This window comes from Haliotis rufescens, unplaced genomic scaffold (assembly GCF_023055435.1).
Source record: "Haliotis rufescens isolate VD_foot unplaced genomic scaffold, xgHalRufe1.0.p SCAF_5, whole genome shotgun sequence".
In the NCBI taxonomy this organism is placed as follows: domain Eukaryota; kingdom Metazoa; phylum Mollusca; class Gastropoda; order Lepetellida; family Haliotidae; genus Haliotis; species Haliotis rufescens.
The window spans coordinates 48194374-48218547 of NW_025964223.1; the positions used below are offsets into that span (position 1 = coordinate 48194374).

The window sequence follows — 24174 nt, forward strand, 5'->3', positions numbered from 1 at the left end:
AGGCACATGATACTAAACCCTTGTCGGAGAAAAGAATCAAATGGGATTAAATATGGTCATAACAAACTCCTGCTCTGAAGCCCTACACTCTTCACAGATGAAAGAAACATGTAAATGGACAGCAAGAACTTTTATAGTATTTCTAATCAAACTGGATATCTTTGTTGAAATTTAATATGCATGCTACATGGGACTCAGTTTTATGCATTTGTATGCATATAAGATACAATATTTTGAATCAAGTAAAACCTTGTGTATGAGTGAATCCATCATCAATGTGCTTCCTTCCTCCATCACCCACAAATACATACAGTGATCCAATTTCAGTAAGCTGATGCCATGAGGCTATTTTGCAACCCATGAATGTCAAATGAATTCTACTCCATACATAGACATTGTGCAAACCCTACCATTGCCTGACATTGAGGCAATATGTAGGACAACCAAATGGCTACGACACATTTTGCACACATAGCCAAGTGAGAAAATTATTTTTGTGATGTGTATGGTCTGCACCCTATGTACCGGTATTCATTGGTGATGGAGGAACATAATGTAATTGAGTAAATAATGATGGAGTAAATCATTTGTAAAAAATAAATGAATAAATCTGTGGCAAAGAAATATGAAACAATATAAATTCTTGGGATGAAAATAGAAATGTTTGGATCAAACAATTATATGCATAAATCAGAGAACTAAAGGTACAGAAGGTCACTTTTTTTTATAAATTAATACCTGTTGGTTTGTTTAATTTGATAATTGTAATAAAACATATTATGGTATGGAATTTTTATATATGACAAAAAAGCTAAAAATGTGGTATATTATAGTGGTGCACCGACTGATCACAGCTTACCAATCTTTGCATTATGCTAAAATTTGACTTTGGATGACATATTGGTAATCATAAACTTACATATTTTGATTAACAAGTTGTGAATATTAGTGTGTCCACTGAGCAATGAAAAAAACACACAGCTTAATCATCGTGAATGCATATTTTTAAAGTTGACTGTCAAAAACAGAAAAGGTAAAACAAACCTATGGTAATAATTCTTTAATTACCTTGTATAAATTTCTGTTTTCTTAACCCAATATGATGCTTTTGATGAAAATGAATGTTGCTCAAACTCCCAGCCACTAAATGTCTCGTCACAAATCTCTGGTACCTCATCCTCTCCTAGAAAATCTTCTTGGTGTTCAAAACACCAAGCTACACCTGTAGATCAGAATCATCAAAATTAGTCACAAGAAGATTTAAGCTTAAGGATAAATAAATATATTTTGCTACAGTCTCGCATCTAGGATTTGGTCAGTAAGTGTCAAGTAACACTTCAACTGTGGGTAACAAGTATTTTCACTTGAGTGAGTGAGTTGGGTTTAACGTCACTTTTAACATTATTCCAGTTATATCACTGTGTGTCAGTTTAATGTGAGAGGAAAGCCTGAGGTGATGAGGTCTCAGACGTTTACCACTTCAGTGAAACCCATGAGCATGGGTATGGTGCTGACAAACCTAGAAACATAATTAGGGCAAACCGGGATTCGAACCCACAATAAAGGTTTCTGGCGTACACAAGGGACGCAACTCTGTGAATCGTGGCACCTTAGACGACTGGGCCACCCGTGCACCCCATGAGTAGATGATGTTTACCATACTAGAGACATGTTGATTCCCACCACCAGCTATAGCATATTCCAAATTTCATTACAGTTTGAGCAAAAATGGCTGAGTAATGGCCATAAATTATTTTGTCAGTATGGCTGATGTGACATAAACCTGTTTGTAATCCTACTAAAGAGACTTTAAAGAAGGTAAGTATAACCTACCACTGTTAACATCATCAGGACCAATGGCCTCAAGGGCACGTTCTGCCAAACTCTCTGAGAAGTTTGTGTCAAGCATGGCATTAATGAAGGCTTGTTTAGGATCACATTTTTCCAAAGTCTCCTCAACTGACAATTCTTGTTGACTGTCTTCCTCCTGAGCAAAGACAACATGTTTTGCTGTTTGCATGGCATCAGTGAGATCTGCTTGGGTACAGTCAGGCTTGATCAGAGACAACATTGAGTACACATGAACGGAAGGTTCCTCCTCTGTGCCTAGTTTGATGAGTTCTCTCTGGAGGAACACCAATTGCTCTATGGTGTAGAAGTTCAGCTCCAAATAGTCATCTCTCTTGTCACTGACACAGTTCATCCATTCATCATGGAAGTCCTCAAATTGTTTTGCAAGGGCAAGGACAAAGTCTGTAACATTTTCCTTGCCACAATGACCTTTCAATGTTTCACTTGCTTCATCATGTCCAAATTCTAAAACTGAGCAAACCTTTCTGTCAGTGCCACACATAAATTCTCCTTTCCAACATTCAAACAATACACAGCCATCACTGCAAAGTCGGATGTAAGTTTTGGCCAAACGTACTATTCCATCAAGCATCTGAAAAAAGTAAAAAAAGTGATGAAGTAATTTTCAATCACACATGCATTGTTTGTATGAATACACTATCGATCATCCCTTACCATAAACTCATAAAGCAAACAACAAATACTAATTGTCTCCTATTTTTCACTTTATCTCTTGTTTTACTTTAATGCATGTTTTGACTTGATATTACCATGATGAATTCGTCGACATTTTCTTTGCCCTTATCTGCCTGGCCAGCCACCAGCATCAGTCTGCTTTGAAGATCCACCAACTGGTCAAAGCTGTACTTCCGGGACAGGTTGTCTTGTGTCTGCTCCAAGGTCATTTCAGTGTCTACATTGTCAGTAGACAAGTGAAGACTGATGACATTGTTCAAGAACTGGAATGTAACATGTATGAAAACTTCACAAATACTTTCTCATGCCCTTGTTACAATGATACATCTATTCATGTGATCAAGTTTAAATCAAAATATTAATTCACTCACAACAAATCTTTATCCTTCAATATTTGTTGAGAATTAAATCTAGTGTTAACTAAAAATCAAGTAACCTTACAATTACACTTAGTGGTCATAAGATATTGTTTGGAGAATGAAAACAAAAAATGAAAGAAGTCTGCATTACATGACAAAAAGTTACGGGTAGCAAGCCCTTTTGCTGAATGACTCAAATTTTGTGAAATGTCAACAGGACAGTCCTGAAATATTAATCACTGACCATTTGGATTCAGCAATTAAGTTGATAGAATTGACAACAAACTGTCCATTCCTGAGAAATAATGTAGTTTGGTGTCAATTAATCATTATTTTGAACCAGCATTTCAAATAATTTATTCTTCGAAATATTAGGGATCTCTCTTTTATTTTATATTTCATTTCTTTGACACTAAAGTGAATGATTGCAAATTTTGTAATGAAACATGTGTCACAAGCAGGGATCAAACTCACATTGTATTATTTGAAGACCTCAGCAAGCAATTGATAAAATACGAATATGGTTTAAATATTTTTGGTTTCTTACTGCCATGTCATACAAACACAGGGGATTGGTTTAGTTCACAAACAAGCAGAGCTACTTATGATTGCTCATTTCAGCGAGTCTGTCTATAAATGAAGGGGCTCAAAATTTAACCATTTCAGTGCTCCACTCTCAGGATGATATGCATCAAGTTTTATCCTACTACATCAAGGACACTTCTTGAACATAGTATTACATTGACAGTGAATTAGACCTTCAATATCAGTATCTAAAGAACATTCCAAAAAGCTATAACACATTAAAACCAAATATGATGCTGGAATTCAATATATCCAAAAAAGATAAAAGTAAGTCACAGTATTCTTTCATTGATAACACACGATTTTCATCACATGTCATACATAACTAAGTTTTCAAATAATATAACCATTAAATGCATGAAAAATATTTGCATTTAGTAAAAACTACAGAATGGCTTTATTGAACATATCCAAACCATAGGCAAATTACTGCTGTAACTCAATCAGCCCTGCAGTTAAATCTCCCCCAAGCCTGTACCGTGCCTGCATGGGGCAATAGTTCATGCACTGGGGGGACCACAATCGTCATCCAGGATCTAATCGCTTTCACGTTGTTTATTTTGCTTTGTTCACAATCGCTTTAAATACCATCAATTTCATTGCTCATTGTATCTGAACTGTTTCACTCCACTCCCTAAGTTCACCCAAGGCACATTTCATCTTTTCATGATGCCTCCCAAGAGAAGAGCAGCCATCAACCACAAACTTGTGAGGGGGGCCAAGCAGGCAAGGACAACCAGGAGACAAACCGGAAGTGTATGTATGTATGTATGTATGTATGTATGTATGTATGTATGTATGTATGTATGTATGTATGTATGTATGTATGTATGTATGTATGTATGTATGTATGTATGTATATATACTGAACCGCAAAAGAAATGTCACCCCAAGTAACATTGCATGAAAAATATCTGGGTAATTTTTGTCAAAGTTTCTAAAATTTAACATTACCTTGTCTGGAAAAATGAAATTTGATGATAAAAAAACAATGCAGATGACAATTAAACCGATCGCCCAAATGCATCACGGCAACAGCCATGGTAACCCGATGCACGTGAGTTCCGTGCAAATTGAAATGCACATGCATTCCCCCATCTCTTGCTCTATAAAAATCCACCAAGATCGGATAACATTACTTCATTATTGAATTGCTACCACGTGCCAAGATTGACAAGAAATAAGCGACACCAAGCCCTGGGACGATTAGTCTGTTTAGAATAGGATGGTTTCCAATTGATAGTCCGTCATGTTGGCAGATCTGTAACCTTCTATCATCCCATGACAGAAATGATTTTCCTGATGTAGATGTTGTAGAAAAATTTGCTATCACAGGGATGGATATTGTATTAGGTATAATCCCTTGTCGTCTTCCCTACTGGATGAACTTATCCCATCTGTTGTCATATATAAGGGAGGATGAAGGTCTCCATGATCTTGCCACAGCTTCAGAGGCAAATCCAGAGTACCCGGATGTCTGCATCTTTTGCGTGATAACTTCCAGGCGGTTAGATGTAGGCTGGGTAGATTGTCGTAGAAATGTTAGGCCTGTGCTGTCATAACAGATCTCGACGGATAGGTAACTGGAGAGGTTCTTCCATTAGTATACTTAATTATCTGGGGGACCCTGTTCTGCTGCTCTAGATTGGTGCTATCAGAATTATCATGCAAACCGTCACCTCCTACGTGTGGATGACCTTGTCTTGGAGAGACCATGTTGGGAATGCCTATGCAAATAGATCCATCCAATCCATCAATAGCGCATCAATCTGGTGAGCCCTTGAGACGGGAACTGGGCTGTCATAAACCGGAGTTGATTGTTCTTGTAGGTGGCAAATAGATCTAGGTGTGATGTGTCCCATAACATGGTTATCCAAGCAAAGATCTGGAGATGTAAGGTCCATGAGTTTGATGGGAATATGTCTCGCTTCCATACGACAACTGATGGAGTCAGCTTGTCCACTTCAGTCAAGTCTCCGCCCATGTCGGGACATGACGAAACACGGAAAAATGTGTTGTCAGCCAACCAATGCCAAATCCCTGGTAGACGTATAGGCGCACCAGTCCTGTGCCGAGGAGTAGCCCTGGCAAGAATTCAACAATGCATCGTGTAAGACGGGTTGAATATGTAAAAATATTTCTTGGTCTGAATGATCGTACTGTACATATCGTTTCCATCCCTCTAGCTTCACATAAGCGTTCCCATTGTTATATCAGGGGATGATGGTGTGTGGTGTCTCACTCACTGCACGTGCAGGCATCGGATGTCCACTGTAGTTGTGAATCAGCTACATGATGTACAGCGACAGGCGTCTGGTCGAGTGGTTGCAGTGTTATGCATAAGCAATCATGTAAGTCAGTCTGTACAAATATACTGCACAGATTCCACTAGGTCAGTTGACCTGATTGACCAGTCAGTCTTGACACATGACATGTAATTCTTCCTGTGCAGTAAACTGTAATCACGTATGCTGAGTCGACTAGGTTCAAGCTCCACACACAGCCAATCCTCTGTGAACCCTGTGGTTGACAGACCAGAGGTGTGTCCGAGTTCTGAGTAGGAACTGTAATGTTGCCAGTGTAGGGGCAAGTTGATCCCCATGAAAAAATTGACGACTGGTCCGGTGTTGTGAACGATGACCCAGTTTAGTGTTTTTAGGTCGCTTATCATTCTCATGTCTTGTTTTCTTCTTCAGGAACTAGGAATACCGGAGAATTTGGTCTCAACTAGTCTCTGAATGGCTTGCTTCTTAAGTAGCTTCCTGACAGCCCGATCTCTTGCTGCCACTAGCTTGGCTCTGACTAGATGAAATCTGCGTCTGACAGCTTGAGTCTTCAAGATAGGATGTTTCTTGAAATGCAGCTTGTATTCGTGAGCCACGACGTCTACAATCCAGCAGTCAGGCGTAACTTGCTTCCAATTTTCCCAATGGTCCTGGAGTCAGCATTATTTAGAAAGACTAAGGTATAATTGCAGTCCAAAGACATAACCAGGTTGAAAGGGTCTATAATGTCTGAGTGAGTGGGGGTGGGAAGATCCATGTGTCTTGGCAGCTAGGCTGATAGTTGATGCTTGGAATGTCTGAGCTCGAATAGACTTTCCAACATCTGGTCATAACTCAGCCAAGGGCAATGTCTGGTGAATGTGTTGATATGATGTAGGAGCATGACATCCCCCAAATTCCGGCATCTTAGGTGGCGAATTTTCTAGGTGGTTGGACTACAGGGATGAGGTGATATAACTCCTCAATGAGTTCTACAAAAGTATATCTCTCCAAGTTGTCAGCCTGACTAATCTCTTCATAAAACTCCACTTCCGCCTTAGAGTGACCGTGCTTAGCTGCTGGGGGTGGGGTGGGGTTGGGGGTGCAGGTGGGGTGGATAATCATAATAGTCCGCCACGTCTTCCCCTTGTAGTTCGTCTTCCTCTGGTGCCAGGATTCTGGTATGATTAAATCTGTGCATCTTGTGATGGCTGCACGTACAGAAATATCATCTTGGTCAGCTGAGCGGTCAGTTGGACGCTCCCGTGTGGTCCTAGCGGCTGATTTGGGTACGGTCAGTTGATGTAAATCATATGGTATGACGATCGGCATGGAGGTTGTGCTGTAACCCTACGGTGTCCTAACGGTCGGCTGGGCTGTCGGCTGGACGGTCGGCTGGGTTGCTGTCCATGCTGCAACCGTACAGTGTCTTTGCTGGGGAGTATGGCCTTTTCGTACCCTGCTGAGACCCAAGTGAAGATCTTGTTGCCCGTGTATCATGGTAGGGAAAAGCTTGCAAGTTTATACCAAGCTGGTCAGTCGGCTGATCGGTTGGTTGGACCGATAAAATTTAGTTAGTGTGACTGAAGCCAAAATACAGCTGCAGAAATATGTACCTTTATGTGGATATTTATGGATACATTCCTTGAACAAGGTAATTGCCTAATATTATACATAAAACTCTGGTAGGTTGTAATTACAATATTTGCATTTTGATTTCAATAATTTGCTGTAGCATTAAACAGAATCATTCTTGTTCCTCTATGTTGTCATTGGGAAGTTCTTTGATGTGAGACAGACAACATTGTCATTGTTTTCACAAGCCTTTTCTTTGGAAAGGCGTGTATATGTTACAGTCAATGAGTAAAATGTGATTTACTCAGGCAATTTATAAAATGTCTAAATATTTCAGCCAAAATATATAGAAATGTACTTTGACTTTTGTTTTCATTTAATCCTATCATTTTCAGTCACTTTTAATGTCATCATAAACTAGATGGACAGATTTTTCAGTCATGAAAAAAACACTGAACATTTATGTATTTAATAAATTGCCTAAGTGAAAATTTTAGTCATTTAACACACTGACTATAACATATATACATAATAAAATAAGCAATGCTCATGTGAAATATTTAGCTTGCGTCAAAATAGTGCGACCAAAAATCAAGTGACTTATCAAAATTATTTCATTTGGTTGGTCAATATGATCAAACACCCTTATACTTTTAATAAAATTGACAAATGTGCTTACGATGGGCATGGTACTGGTTGCTAACTTGTCACAATTTCTGGGGTATCATCTGGGTAACCATCGGACAAAAACAATAACCAAGGAAAATTGTCACCAGTGTCCCTTAGTACATTGCTGTTGCCACAATACTTAAAGGAGTATAGGCTTTGGGTAGACTAGAGGTTTTATTCACATAAATTTACATTTTTTTCCAGAGATCAATGTTTATTTACCAGATCAGACACATTCTTTATATTCAGTAGGTTGCCAATCCTGTATACACCCTGGGAGTTGATCATTCTTGCCTGTGAGAGGGATGTGACTTCCACTGATCCATGTGACGCTTTTACCTCCTTTAGCCATGTAAGATGAAGATTGGCGTCAATCTGTGTAACAAATATATTTCTGGAATATCTGCAACATTATGTCAAAATGATTACGTGAACATGCTAAAATGCGGCATCAACACAATTTCTGCCATAGATAATGGTAGTGGTGCACAGATTTCCTTACTGTTTTCGGAAACAACTAGTCTTTGCATAATTTCACATTGCCAATAGACTTGGACTTGCGGACTGTTGATACACTGCTTTGATACATGAATACTTTCTGAGGCCAAAATAACATATTCATCATGAATGCTATTGCAGCAACAGACCTTACTACAGATGGTCCAAGTCATGCCAATAATCTAAATACACAACAAAAGGTAACATGCGTTCTTGGAAATATCATATTCTGACTGCTTATCAGATGTCACAATTATGCATGGTAAAACGAACAAGTAATTCAGCAAATAGCACCAAGTCACTGTTGCTCACCAGGCACACTCAAAGTGAGCTGAAGTTTATTCATCGTGAAATCATTAGCTACTGTATTTTCAATAGTGCCGTCTATAAAGCGACCCTCCCTTTAAAAGCCTTCAAAATTGATGCTAATTTATATACCCCATCTATAAGGCGAATTGGAATGAAGCACATCACCAGCGCATAAACAATACCTACATTTGCCAAAAAAATGTGAGAATTTTTTTTTATCTTTTAAGGTGAAAGGGAGGTCGAATACGAGCTTCTAATCCCTGCCCTGGTCAATAGTAAAGGGGAGAGACTGCATGTAGTCTGTAATGGGATGACTTCTATGAACTAAACTACATCCTCCCGTCGGGAGCAGGGGATGATAGGTGACTAGCATCTGAGGGACGGGGAGCACCGAGAGGGTTGTAGCCATCGCTGTAGTCCCAGTAGGAACGTCTTAGACGTAGGTTATAGATGTTGGCGGTGATACAAGTGCCTTGGTACTTGACTCCAACTAGGTCTTGGCAGGAAAATTGCTGTGGAGAAAGCTGTCTGAAACAATGCCATCTTCTACCAAAAGTGATGCATTGGTAGATGTAGGATGCTGTTAGACAATCGCCTTGACTGACTATGTGACAGCTGGTTTTATAGTGACATGATTTAGAAATAAAGGCAGTCCGTGTTCTGCATACATTACTTTGATCGACAGAGCGTGTATGACATATACGCCAATAGTTGTTGGAAGGCTTCCTCCGAGAGATGTGCTCATCAGGAACAGCAGTGACCAGTAGCCACAAAGTTCATGTGGATCGCAAGGTGTAAAATGTAGCAACACTTTTACAGGATGGGCATAATTACTCTGATCAATCTCAGGGTGTAGATGTTGAAAATATACAAGAGGAAACAAAAAATGTATTCTCTACTGATAACACGTCTCCACTCGGAGGGGAAGGGAAAAAGAATGATGTGGCATAAAGCGTCAGGTGATCAAGCCACTTATGTCACGGTGCATGAGTTTATGTGGTGACCATGGCAATGCAAGGGGTGTTCTGGCAAAATGGTTTCAGAAGCTGCAAACTTTGTTTAAGGACGTTTCCACACAAGGATGGAAAGAAAAGGAAGAAATGCATAGTGTGAGATAGGATAAGTTTAAAATTTTATTTTTTTCATTTTAACCACCAATTTCAGATCTTGAGGAAAAAATCCATGAAACAACTAATAAGAAAAAGACCTTAGATACTTTAAACTTAAAACTCAACGTTTTGCATACATTGGAAAAAGTCTGTGTTTGATCAAATATCCTCACTACGACCGTTTCTAGTGAACAAAATGAAGTAATGCACATCCAAAATATCGACTCCATCAATGCCTGGACTGACAGAGACAGTCATCAAAACTCTACAGCAATCTATAAATTTAATTCTATATCTAGTCAACACATCTTTATAATCACCTCTGAAGGAGTAGGCAATTGATCAATGATGACAAACACTTATCACCACAGGTTCACTGACCACTTTGGAAATCTCCCGTCAGATTGACCATGTTGGCCATTTTGATGTCCTGTACATGAAGTACATGTATATGTATTGTGACACACTGTCACAGTGACTGACTTAGAGGTAGTTATAAACAGATATTTCTCATTTAATGGCAATATTATTTAATTAAATCTATTTGTTGTAACCAAACAAGAAAAGATGTTACTGTCGAACAATTTGTCACACTTATGTCATCTCTCATTTTGAGAACATTTTGTCCTCACCGAAACAGCTGGTATGGCTGTCAGTGAAAACAAGAAGACACATATTAAATAAAAATGTGTATACATCCTTCAAGGTACAAAATAGGGACATTGACATTCAATTTGTGTGAGTTCAATGAACATGAACATTCATAGAGTGAGGGCCAAATATTGCATGAACTTCACCGCTAGATCTGACATTCACACACTTAGGATATAAGCTCCCTTTACTGTCAGTCAGGAGAGCTAAAACATCTACAAAGATGACAGTTGTCCTCTTGAATATCTTATCACATTCAATTCAATAAGAGTAAGCTCTGTCGTGAGATTTAACCATGGACCTATCTATTTTCAGTTAAGAAGTTTTCTAAGCTTTAAAAAAGTTGAACCCAATAAAGGTTACAAATATCAATAGTTCATACAATAAATGAGATGATGACACTACAGAATACAGACAATACATATGTGAGTCATCCCTCAAAGAATCATGGGTCATAACTCCTGAACACCCTTACGATGACGTTACCAATTGTTGTGTAACACAATTTTGGACCAAAGAATCGCCTACAACCATAAATGATTGCAAACTTACCAATTTGTCTGGGAGTTTTGTGTCTGTTTCAAGTTCCCGCAAAACAGCTTTACAGTTCTTGAGGAAAGTGGCATAGTCTGCAGTCTGTGGTGTGTTGAAGATCAGTGGAGCATATCCAGTGGTTGCTGAGTGGAAACAGTTGACTTTGTGTATTTCCATCGGTTCCTCCCCAGCTGAGATGAAAGCCAGGTCCACAAACACCTTCAGTTCCTTCACGCCACCTAAATATTTTTCAACAAAAATAAATTTAAATCCCATATCATTCTTTGCTATCAAATCCTTACCCAAAGAAAACTGTACATGTATAAAATGTGTATTTAATTGCTCATTACAACCAACATTCTAGATTTGTGCTCAACTGTGGGTATGTATTGCAATACTGAACTACTGAATTTGACTTTGTCTTTTACTTTTTGTCCAATAACAAGTTGAAATTGTTTTCAGTCCATAAGAAACTAGCACATATCAGGCCAAGCTGACATTTGACCACATATATCACTGATACTGACTGACCAATTTGGCTACTGATTTAACCAGAAAGGAACTAACAAAATACATGTTTGCAAGTTGAATTAGAGCCAAATTTATTAAAGTCTGTAAACCTAATCATCTTGAAATGAGACTCATTTGACTGAATTTGATTTATGTTTGCATATAAATTGTTTATAAATTACATTTGAAAAAATATACTGAATAGTTCCAATGAACTGTGGAGCACCTGGGTAAGTAGTCAATAGTTTAAACAATAGTTACTGTCAGTGTTTCTGCATAAATACTGTGGACTTAAAGAAACTATATGAAGTCATCATGAGGAAAAACATACATGCCAAAGTTCAGCTTCCTTGTCCGGCAATTTCAGTGATGTTTACAGAGCCAAAAATGCATTTTGAGAAAATCGGAACATATGTGTTTGAATCCTACCTATAACTAAACGTGTCATTACATTTTGAATAAAGTGGATGAGCAATGACTATAAGTAGTGTAAATTTTCAACATAGCAGTACTATAGATGATAGGGGTACAGGACAACTCCACCCTGGACCAGTTCCAGGTCCTGGCAATCCTTCCATGGAGGTCTTAAGTTTTATCAATGATGTGATCCAATGATCGTCATGCATAGCATCAATATTTATCAAGATGCCATCCTATATTGAGGAAACACTTATTCTTAATCTCCCACCAGTTCTCTGGTTTTGGCACTGAATACTTGGTGTGCTTGTTGTCTCCCCTGTCCTAAACATTTTATGCTTGTCTTCACAAATCCCACTGGTCCTATGAGAATTTGACCAAATATCCTGTTTCATTATGTTGTATTTGGTGAATTCTGACAACACTAAACGAAACTTTTCCTCAGATATCTTGCAATCAGTTAGTGCTGTTGAGATATAATTGTCAATGCAATTCAGCCAGCACACAGACACTATTATGTTTTAATGCTTTCTTTTGCATCTGGCAAGAAATAAGTTTAAGAGCTATTCCTGTCAGTCCAGAGACTCCAGCTGCTACTTCCATTCCAAGTACGATAGGTGTAGCAATTATAGTTGATAATAAACCAACACCAGCTGCACCAAGCCCCTTGCTATTTGCTATAAGTGCAGTGTCAACTTCATCAAGGGCATTTACAGCTCTGCGATACATTTTACATAATACAATTCGAGAATCATGCTCCTTCTCTAGTTGATGTGTTACTTCACTTATTTGATATTATCAAAACCCATCCACAGTGTCCGTCTTTTCAAATACTTCATCGACCGCAGGATATAACCCCATATTATAAACATATATAATATTCAAGAGTCTTTAAATGGTTCACTGACAAGGTCTGGAGGCTATACATCAACCTTATTAGATGTATATTATAGGGCAAAAATATCTTAGTGAGTTAAATGTTCCATACAGTTCAAATACTCTAACAACGCGTGTCGGTCCGACGTTGATAAATGAATAATTTGCATTCTCGTATATGCAAGGGGCTCACGTATGGTTCTCAGTAGGAAGTGACAACTTGGAGACGATGGCTTGCGGTATATACAGTTTTACTTTATTCATGTAGATATATACATACAAAAGACACTATGTGCCAGGTCAGCACATAGTGGTAGTAGTTGTTGTCTAGGTGCCCCGGAGCACCCAGCCTAACCCTAGCTAGGCTAAGGGTAAACCTTTCTTTTTTCCTTCTTCTCAATCTCACTTACTTACTTACTTACTTTGGAGATTTAACATGCGCTTTCCGACTGATGCGTATTTCGCACACGGGCCCGGCCAGGCCATTTAATGTGTTTCCGAAAGGGGCGAAAGTGGTGTGTGCAACCCAAGAGGGGGCTTAATCTTCACAATCTCTTACTTACTTACTTATATTGGAAATTTAACGTGCGCTTTCAGACTGCAAGCGTATGTCGCACACGGGCCTGGCCAGGCCATTTAATGTGTTTCCAAAAAGGGGAAAAGTGAGTTTGTGATACCCAGGAGGGGGGGCTTTACGGGTTGCTTATATAGTAATTTTGAAATTTTGAGATTTGGAAAGAATGCCAAGAGTGGGTGGGGGACGAACTAAGGGAGCCGTGTGTGTTGGGTGGTTGTTTGATAAGGTAGTTTTGGTTTTAATATTATTTTATTTTGGGTTTAAATGCGACTAATTAGTCCTGTTTTAATTAGGTATATGCCTAAGGCTTTGAATTTTTCTAATTTATTTTGTGGATTTAGGATTGATTCTGTAGTATTTTTGGTTTATTTAGGTGTTTTTTTTAGTACTTTCCTGATTTGGCTATTTGAGTTTTGGTATATATTTTGCCATTTTTTGTTGATTTTTTGTTTAGTGACACTTTTGATTTCTGATTATGAGCTGGGTAAGTTTAAGCTTTCTGGGAGTTTAAGGGATAATTTTGCTGCTTTATCTACCTTTTCATTTCCAAAGATTCCTACGTGGGCGGGGATCCAAATGAACTCTATTTGTTTACCTGCCTTAGTTAAGTTGTTTGAGCTATTGAGTATTTGATTTATTAGTTTGGGGCTGTTTTTAGTGTTTTTATTTTTGAGGGCTTGTAGTCCACTGAGGGAGACTCTCAATCTCTCTGGACCAAGGCTTATATAGCCAAGGTCACCTGACATTTAGTAAGTAATAAATATAAATGTAAACAGTAATTCATCAGCAGGATGGCAGACGGTCGATGTACACAAAAATGGGGATTAACAATTAGGATTAGTATCTTATAAATAACAGCAATTAAGTGTTTTAAGGCACATAGATGTCATGGCTCCAGGGTAATGAGCCTTTGCAATTAAATGTTCTTCAGACAATGGGTGTCGTAAATCAGTCGCTATGACAACTCACACCTTCAAGACTTGAAAGCATGTTTGATGCTCATGGTTTTTACCCCATTTAAGACTTAGGTATACTCTGAAGGGGGGTAGATTTTGGCAGCTTACACTGGTAATACAGAGAGGAAATTTTATCGAGCATCCCCCAACAAGACTTCTTTATAAAGGGTAGAGCCAACAGGCATAGCCAATAAATTCTCCCCCTGGGTTGCCAATTATTTTTTTCCCTTTTCGAAATACACTAAATGGCCCGGCCGGGCCCATGTGCAAAATATGCTAGATTCGGAAAGCGCACGTAAAATCTCCAGTGTAAGTAAGTAAGGCATAGCCCTCAAGTTATTTAATACACCAGCGAATGCAGTAACCACATTTATGCTAATATCTTTGAATGCTGGATGATTCATTAACATATGACCTGGTTTCTCCAGTAGTGGAGCAGCGAACACACTCTCTCGTTTTGATGGAATATATGCCCCCAGTATATTTCCACTATTCATTATTTTATATGTGATGATGATATATGGTGGTTTAATGATGATGTTTGGTAGCCAGTCGATATATGTTTCGAGCATAATCCATTTATTATCACCAGTGTGGACAAGATTGTACAAGGTGTTATTACTGGAGCCTCGAACCTCAACATCTTTTAAATCTCCTAGATTAGGTGCTGCAACATTGGGTGCAATGAACGGGTGATGAGAAACTTAAAAATTGGTCAGTACAAATTCGAAATTTGAGATAAAAAATCACCAGACATGTTGATTTACCGTTTAAATTGTATTTTTTGTTCTGCTAGGCATTGTTTTATATCCAGGGATAAAGATTACCTTGTGTATTTTTTCGTAAACTAAGCCGGACAGGGCAATCAGCCGTACACACGTTTTCTTGGAATCTACCGGTGATTCAGTCAAGACACACCCAATGATATAACTTTACAGGATTTTAATGCAAGGATCAGCAAAAATTGTATCTGAAACTATTTTTTATCAGGAATAATATATTCAAATATCTTGTTAATTTAGATGCAGATTTAAAATAATATTAGCCCTAAGCGGAGCAGCTGATCGCTATTGCCTGGTATTATTTTTTACATGGAACCAGTCTGACCAGTCACTGTCAAGGCTCCCATGCACGTGATCGCACGATCTCGACAATTACGTGTTGACATAGAATCAACCAACAAAAACAAATATGACTTTTAACGAGTCACAGTATGGCATTTATGATATATGTATCCATTCTCTGTCAACTAAAGATCATTTCAAGGCATCAATAGCGGTAATCTGACCGTGGTTGCTGTTAATAACGGTGAGTTGTGCGATCTTCTGATCGCTTCACACATGATTTTGCCGAAATTAACTAAAACAATATTAAAAGGAATTTTGAATAAAATTAATAAAATAAGTTACAAACATAAGTCCAGATATACAAAGAACACTAATTTGACTAATTTGCGTACTTCAGTATGGATTTGTTGACATGGTATTTCCGGTATACGTGCTCACGGTAATGTCTTTCCATTGGGGAAAAAACATCAAAACTCATTAATTCGTGTATAATGCGCACCCCCTTCTACACAGCTGTGTTTTTTTCAAAAAGTGTGCACTATACTCAAGAAAATACGGTATTAACAATGATAACTATTGTTCGATAATTCATGCGAATACTCTACCTCTATTACATCTTTGCCAGAATATACCAGGGGGACCCAGCGGGATCTGCCTCTAGTAACTCCCTGTGTAATTGACAGTAATCCTCTTCTGGAAACCATTATTCACTGATTCTAAACCCACATTGAGGTAATTTCCTCTGAAATTCCCCTTGAGGACTTGAAAATCAGAAATGTATGAAGAATCAGTCAAATATGTGATACCTTCATGAGAATTACCGTTATATTTGCTGATCTTGTTGGTAATAATGATGTCATTTTTGGTCTATTTCTACCCAGTGACGTCATTTCTTGTTAAATTTGGATTTGTGAAACTATTACTGGTGCTGACGTCACTTCCGGTTGTCACTTAATAATCTGGGGAACCCCATTCTGCTGGCCTAGATTGGTGCTATCAGGATTATCATGCAATCCATCTCCTCCACCGTCCGGATGACCTTGTCTAGGAGAGACCATGTTGGGAATGTGTATGCAAATAGATCCATCCAATCCATCAATAGCACATCAATCTGGTGAGCCCTTGGGACGGGAACTGGGCTGACATAAACCAGAGTTGATGGTTCTCGCTTCCATCCAATAACTGATGGAGTCAGCTCATCCACTTCAGTCAAGTCTCAGCCCTTGTCGGGACATGATGAAACATGGAAAACTGTGTTGTCAGACAACCAATGCCAAATCCCTGGTAGACGTATAGGCGCACCAGTTCTGTGCCGAGAAGGGTTTGTGGGAAGGATTCAACAATGTATTGCGTAGGACAGGTTGAATACAAAGAAATCCTTGGTCTGAAAGATTGTACCGTGCGAATCATTTCCAAGCCTTGGGCTTTCCATAAGCATTCCCATTGTTATATCTTGCGCGTGGTGTCTTGTTCACGGTGCAAGCAGGCCTCGGCTGTCCTTTGTAGTTTGTGAATCGGCTACATGATGTACAGCGACAGTGTATGGTCGAGTGGTTGCAGTGTTATGCATAAGCGATCATGTAAGTCAGTCTGTACAAATATACTGCATGGATCCCACAAGGTCATTTGACCTGATTACGGTCACAGATGTTTACAGTCAGTCTTGACACATGACATGTAATTCTTCCTGTGCAGTAAACTGTAATCACGTATGCTGAATCGACTAGGTTCAAGCTCCACACACAGCCAATCCTCTGTGAACCCTGTGGTTGACAGACCAGAGGTGTGTCTGAGTTCTGAGTAGGAACTGTGATGTTGCCGGTGTAGGGGCAAGTTGATCCCCATGAAAAAAGTGACGACTGGTCTGGTGTTGTGAACGATGACCCAGTTGAGGGTCTTTAGGTCGCTTATCATTCTCATGTCTGTCGTATTCTTCTTCGGAACTAGGAATACCTGAAAAATTTAAGCTTTGGTCTTATTGGTCTCCGCTAGTCTCTGAATGGCTTGCTTCTTTAGTAGCTTCCTGACGGCCAGATCTGCTGCCGCTGGCTTGGCTCTGACTACATGAAATCTGCGTCCGACGGCTTGAGATTTCAAGATAGGATGTTTCTTGAAATGCAGTTTGTATCTGTGAGCCACGACAGCGGTCGGGCGTAACCTGCTTCCAATTTTCGGCGTACGACAGAAGACGCCCTCCCACTGGCCCCAGAGTCGGCATTATGTTAGTTGAAAGACAGTAGGCATAAATTGTAGTCCCCTGATCTGCCCCGGCAATAGGATCTTTGTTTCTTGTAGTCAGACTGATGAAAAGATTCCTGAGAAGACTGACGCTTGTCGTACCTCCGACACGGAGGGGGGGACAAACTTATTCTTGTGAGGCTGTTTATATGACGAGTCCTTCTGATCCCAGGGACGTTTCTGGGGAAGGGAAGATCCATGTGCCTTGGCAGCTAGGCTGATAGTTGATGCTTGGAATCATTCCGTTGTATCTTGTCTGACTTCATCATGTCCCAATTTGTCCGTATTTGTCTTTGGAGCAGAAATTGGTTGTGACATTATCAGCTTGTTGGTTAGGCTAGAAACAGCTCTTGAACGAATCTCTGCTAGTAGTTGTTGATCCATAATAGCTGTGGAGATATCCAGACTTGGGTGGAGAGTAAGTCTTCCTGCATTCTGACTATGGTGTCTAGCAGGCTGTGGATGAATCCGACTTAATCTATCCTAATAGTCATAGGAGTCTGTCCAGGTATGCCTTCATATGATGTCTGTAATGGTTCGAATGATTCCGACAACAAACCAGTTGATATAAGCGCCAGTGTCCATATAATATCTGGATACCGAGGACATATCCTTAATCTGTGAAGCTTGAGTAGACTTTCCTGAGATTGAGTAGACTTTCCGACAGCTGGTCTACTAAGCCAAGGCAATGTCTGGTTGATGTGTTGAGATGATGTAGGAGCATGACATCCCCCATACACTGGCATCTTAGCTGGCGAATTTTCTGTCATAGGAGGTTGGAGTACAGGCATGAGATGATATAAATCCTCTATGAGTTCCACAAAAGTATATCCCTGCGTATAATCATGCTGGAGTGAGTCGTCAGCCTGATTTAATAATGACTTCATAAAAGTCTGCTTCCACCTCCGAGTGACCGTATTGGTATTTTGAATTTATTTGGTTAGTGTGACTGAAGCCAAAATACAGGATTTATGGCAAAGATGTAATAGAGGTAGAGGATTTGCAAGACTTATTTGTAGTATGATACTACTTCCAAGTCTTTCTGGCCCTAACAACTAGTTTTGTTAGTATTTATAGATACTACCCACTTAGCACAATATTTATATAAAACATCTATCTTTTTCTGCCAAATTTAACATTATCTGCAAATATTGCAACCTCATCCACAAATAACAAAATTGATAATGCCTGTAAAATTTTGTCTACAAAAATACCACTACAATCAGTGTTTACAATATCATTCACAAGTTTATCAATGTACAGGATGAGAATGTATATTGAATAGTATTACATGGTTTGAATTTTTTTTAAACTGGCAAATATAGTCTGTTGAATAAATGTTTGGTAAATGGTAAAATAGAGTTTGGTTTCTGTATACAGATCAAATAATATAAATGGTGCCATTTTACATTCAGATCTCATTTTAACTTATCTGGTGACTCAAGGATGCCCATCTGAAGACTCAAATATGTCACCATAGCATCAATACCATCATCATTGGATAGGTATCTTTTCATCAGTACAATTAAAAAGTACCTGCTGAACAACTTTTACCCTATTCATTATTTTTTCTGGCTAATATTATCACTATATTTGTGGAAATAGTAATTTCCCCGTTTTCAATTTTTTAAAACCCTATCAATTCACATTTTTGATGGCTATGTACAGAGTATTCAGCATTAGAAATTAACATAAAACAGTTGCTATTCACATCAGTTTCAATTTCACAAAACATGGCAATACACTTTCCCTTAAACTTCAAAAGCAATAAAACTGTAAAACATGAAATGAATGCGTCTCCAAAATAATGTGATCCCTGGCCCCTAGCAAAAAATGCGACTCAATATGAATGCGACACCCCCTCCTCTCAAGCATCAGTGGATTTATATCTAAACAAAATGTCCTTTGTCAGGTTTATAGGAGAATCCCCACCTTAATCCATCCTTACATTAATCCAATCACACACCAAATAGCACCGCTTATTAGCGCTGAGTAGAGTACTTCAGCTAAAACAATACGTGCGCGCTGGCTCGTGTCTGCCTTTTGATGCAGTCGCAAAGAGCAAAGACAGGTGTCATCAGTGATGACATGAGTGAGTAGAACGCTTGTCTTGACCCCAGAAGTGACAATTCACAGGATGTAATTAGTGTTTGAATGGCATTGTTTATATATACTCACACGCAAAAGAAACGCAAGTCGAGTATGCAGTATACATGTTATTTATTTTGAACAGTAAAGACAAGAAATACTAATAGGGCAAGATTGACAAAAATTTATCTGAAGACAGTTTAATGGATTAAAAGGCAGATGACATAATTGTTTTTTTCAAATGTTAAGGGCTTTACACAGTTTCGGGTCAATACCCAAAATGTCAGTCAATACCTGGTGTGACTGCCATTAGCATTGATCACTGCCACACATCTCCAGTACATTGAGTGGATCAGACGATTTGTGAAAGCCCTAGGGATCCTCCTGCACACATCCAGAGCAGCTGTGCGTAGAACACGGATGTTGTGTTGTTGCAGAAAGGCCATGGTAGCTCTGGCCACATGGGGGTGAGCGTTGTCCGCTGGAAAATGTATGGTTGATGTGCAAAAAATGGAACAAGGTGGGGTCTGATCACTTGGTCAATATACTGCTGAGCAGTGACGCCGTGTCCAAGTCTCTCATTAAGTCCAATCCCTGCCCATATCATGACGCGATGCCGTGGTTGGAGAACAGGACAACGTGCTGGTCGGGGACATCTGAGGTTGTTGGAATGGAGACGTCGGATCACAGTGTCCCGGCTAATGTGTCGATTATGTGTTCCTATGGTCTGTCGAAAACTTTCACTTCCAGTTAGGAACGGATGTCGCTGGTGTTGACGGGTAATCTACCAATCTTGTCGAGGTGTGGTGACCCTAGGACAACCGCTCCGAGGAAGGTCATCTGTGGTCTGTGTAGCATTGTATCGATGCAGGAGACGGTAAATTGTGGTTATGTTAACGTTGAAATGACGGGCAATATCTTGGACAGACTCTCCAGCTTCCAAACGTCTGATAGCCTGGTTTCTCTGAATTTGAGTTAGGTGTGGCATTGTTGACCAAGGAGTGGTAGGTCCAAAAATCGGCCACAGTTTTATACCAACTACAGTTCATGACAGTTCGTGCATTTTCAATTTCGCGAAAAATGGGTGCATGATACCCACATATTCATTGAAATGGTGCGTTTTTACTCGGGGCTTCCAAAATGCAACCAAAAATATTGATAACACCATCAGGCTTCACTACATGCTAAATGTCGTATCAATTTATGGTTCCGTGTTTGTTACCTATTTGCTTAAAACCACTCGCGTTTCTTTTGCATGTGAGTATACTTGTTACAAGTGCTGCTCAATAAACAGTGATGTGGAATACATAGTTATTTGTTTTCAGCGTATGTCTGAGTTGGTATTTCTGCTATCCAAAATGTCTTATTGTTGATATAAATGCGATGTTTAATAATGCGAGCAAAAACCACTCGCATTATTCGCATTTAATTCACGCGCGCATTAATTTCACGTTTTACAGTATATGGTTACCCACATATTAACAATGCAAGGTCTCTTTTTCTTTGAGTACCAGTTAAACATCAATATTTGTTCATGTTATCATCAGGAAACCAGTATTAGTACTTGCAATGTGATCTTGCTAATATGGACTCATTTGGATGATTTTTTAGTCTGACCTATCTCCTAAGTGAGTTCATCAAAATTTGGTAAAATGTTGGTGAAATGTTACAAAAACAAGGCAACAAGTGAACAGGGCTCACAAATACCCCCAACCTTGACTCCAACATATTTCTAAGTTCAAAACATGAAAAAGCAATATTTTCTCAGAAAATCCACTTATCAAAATTAACTTTGCACTGTACCTCTTCTCCTGTCATAGAAACTGTACCCTCAAATGGAAAAGAATCCATGAAGTAGTTTTCAAGTTATAGGTCACACAAATGTTGAAGTTCAAAACATTGAAAAAAATCATATTATTTCAGAAAATATACATATCAAAATACAAACTTTGTACTGCACCTCTTCCCTTAGTATGGAAACTGATCCCTAAACTTAAAAAGAATCCATCAATGTAGTTTTACGTTGCACAAATGTTTAAGTAAAACAACGAAAAATAGCTTTATTTTTTCAAAAAATCTAATACTGAAATCAAGCTTCGCACTGAACCTCTCTTATTGGTATAGAAAGTGTTCACCAAGTTTGAAAAGAATCTATGAGGTAGTTTTCAAGTTATAGCTCGCACATAAAAATGTCTGTGGAAGAGAGGACGGATAGAAGGACAGACGGAATTCCTTAGTATAACTGTATACCCCTGTCTTTTTAGGTAGGGGTATAATAAAATGTAACACATACCTGTCATTGATGTCTGCAGCCACTCCACAAGTGCATGACAGGTTTCATAAGCTCTAATACATTTTTGTTTGTTAGGGTCATTTATTCCCCTTAATATTTCACAGGTTTCCAGCACATTTTTGTCAAGTTTCTTCATTTGGTGTTCATCACTGCGTCCCTGAAAATAAAGCAGTTTTTAATCTAAAGTTATGAACCATTCTAATCCTGATCTGTTAAAACTATAGATAACTATATTTACAGAATGTAACATTCATATTTTTACGCTGTAATATTCATATTTTTACTCTCAACAGGTATTGAGTCATTAACCTTAAAAGATATCAGTTCCATTGGTGCTAAAATATTCAAGGGACATTTTACTTTACAATACACCTTGGCAGTTCAAATTGAGAACATACTAATGTGTGAGTTGTGTTCAATACAACTTGGAACAGTATCACAGTTTGGAATATTTGAATGACACCTATTTGTGTTGAAAGATTCAGTGTAACAACTTGCATTTTAGCGATGTACATCAGTGAAAGCCTCAAGATGTACATCAGTGAAAGGCTCGGGAAGTACATTGGTAGAAGCCTCAGGATGTACATCAGTGAAAGGCTCGGGATGTACATCAGTGAAAGCCTCAGGATGTACATCAGTGAAAGGCTTGGGATGTACATCAGTGAAAGCCTCAGGATGTACATCCGTGAAAGGCTCAGGATTTACATTCATTCATTCATTCACATTTAAGGTACTATATGAGTCATTTTCAAAAGATGTCACTATTTCTGTCCGAACCCATTACAAAATTTACAAAAAATATATTGACTTTGCAATTTGTACAGATTATCACCTGCAAAGTAATGCATCTAGTAAAATGGTTATTTTCAATCATTGTGTCATATTATGTGTTTTTGATGCGTTTTAAATGGGTAGAAAGTGCATTTTTGGCTGTCCCAGTATATTTAGCTTCAAATTTGAGAAACTGTCATTTTATAAATATTGGCATATATATAATATTACTGTGGTTATCTTATAAAAACAAGATTCATTTAGGAATTTCAGTGTGTAATTTCAATCTAACTGATATAATTCCTGAATTATGATTATATATAACACCGTCCTTAGATTTTGTGTCTTTCCTGTAACACTTAATAAAACTTTGGAATAATCAATGATCCCTAATGCAAGGATATCAGTACTTTCTGTCATGTCTAGTACTATTTCCTATACAATAGGAGTGTGATGTGCCATGTGCACCAGGAGACAAATAAGCAACAAAAGTTAACCAAAAAGGTAAGGAAATGATGAGTATTTTCATTTCATGTCTTTCCCATAACGCTATGATTCAATGGAACAGATGCAAAATAGTTATTTCAAGATCCAAGATTATGTGCCAATTCATGAACAGAAAATTGTGTGAACATTCAGCTTCATGAAGTGACCATTAATTAGTCAGTATAATTTTTTATCTAATGATTTGTCTTACCTGTAACAGTCTTTCCTGTAACACTAATTTTTGTTACAGCTAAGACAGATTTTGTTATGGTAATGACTTTCTTCACTTAATAAGCTATAAAGTAAGAAAACTATTACTTTCTGTTCTTTTTCAACATTCCAACTGAATATTTTAATTCAGCAGTTTGAAAGACAAAGTTGTATTTTACTATTTTGAGCAACATTGTCAGAACATATGGTTTTTATAAGAAATGTGTTACAGTAAAGACATATTTTGTTATTGTAATGACATTTTGCAATTGAAAAGTTATAAAGAAGCAAAGTAAATTACTCTGTTCTTTTTCAATATTCTAATTAATTATTTCAATCAAGCAGTTTGTAGGATAAACTTGCGCTTCATCATTTTATGCAAAATTATTGAAACACCTAATTGTTATAAGAAATGGGTTACGGCAAAGACAGTTTTGCTTCAGTAATGATATTCTACATTTCCATAAGACAATCAGAATCAAAGTAACTACTCTCTGTTATGTTTGATGATATATGGTACTAAAGGGATCAATGAGATTTTAGTTACTTGTTCCTAAGCTTGCTAAAATAAGTGTTTATGATTTC

General features: G+C 38.3%; 1 protein-coding gene across 1 annotated transcript in view; it reads right to left on the reverse strand.

Annotated features, from left to right (window-relative positions):
• The window catches only part of LOC124137117 (E3 ubiquitin-protein ligase rnf213-alpha-like), a 389816-nt gene that overhangs the window by 187066 nt on the left and 178576 nt on the right, over positions 1–24174 (reverse strand). Inside the window, exons 18-23 of the mRNA XM_048383821.1 lie at positions 22123–22279; positions 11119–11339; positions 8222–8374; positions 2622–2810; positions 1834–2443; positions 1069–1222 (exon numbers count right to left, since the gene is read on the reverse strand). Coding sequence (XP_048239778.1) covers positions 1069–1222; positions 1834–2443; positions 2622–2810; positions 8222–8374; positions 11119–11339; positions 22123–22279 — 1484 coding nt within the window. The remainder of the gene's footprint in view (positions 1–1068; positions 1223–1833; positions 2444–2621; positions 2811–8221; positions 8375–11118; positions 11340–22122; positions 22280–24174) is intronic.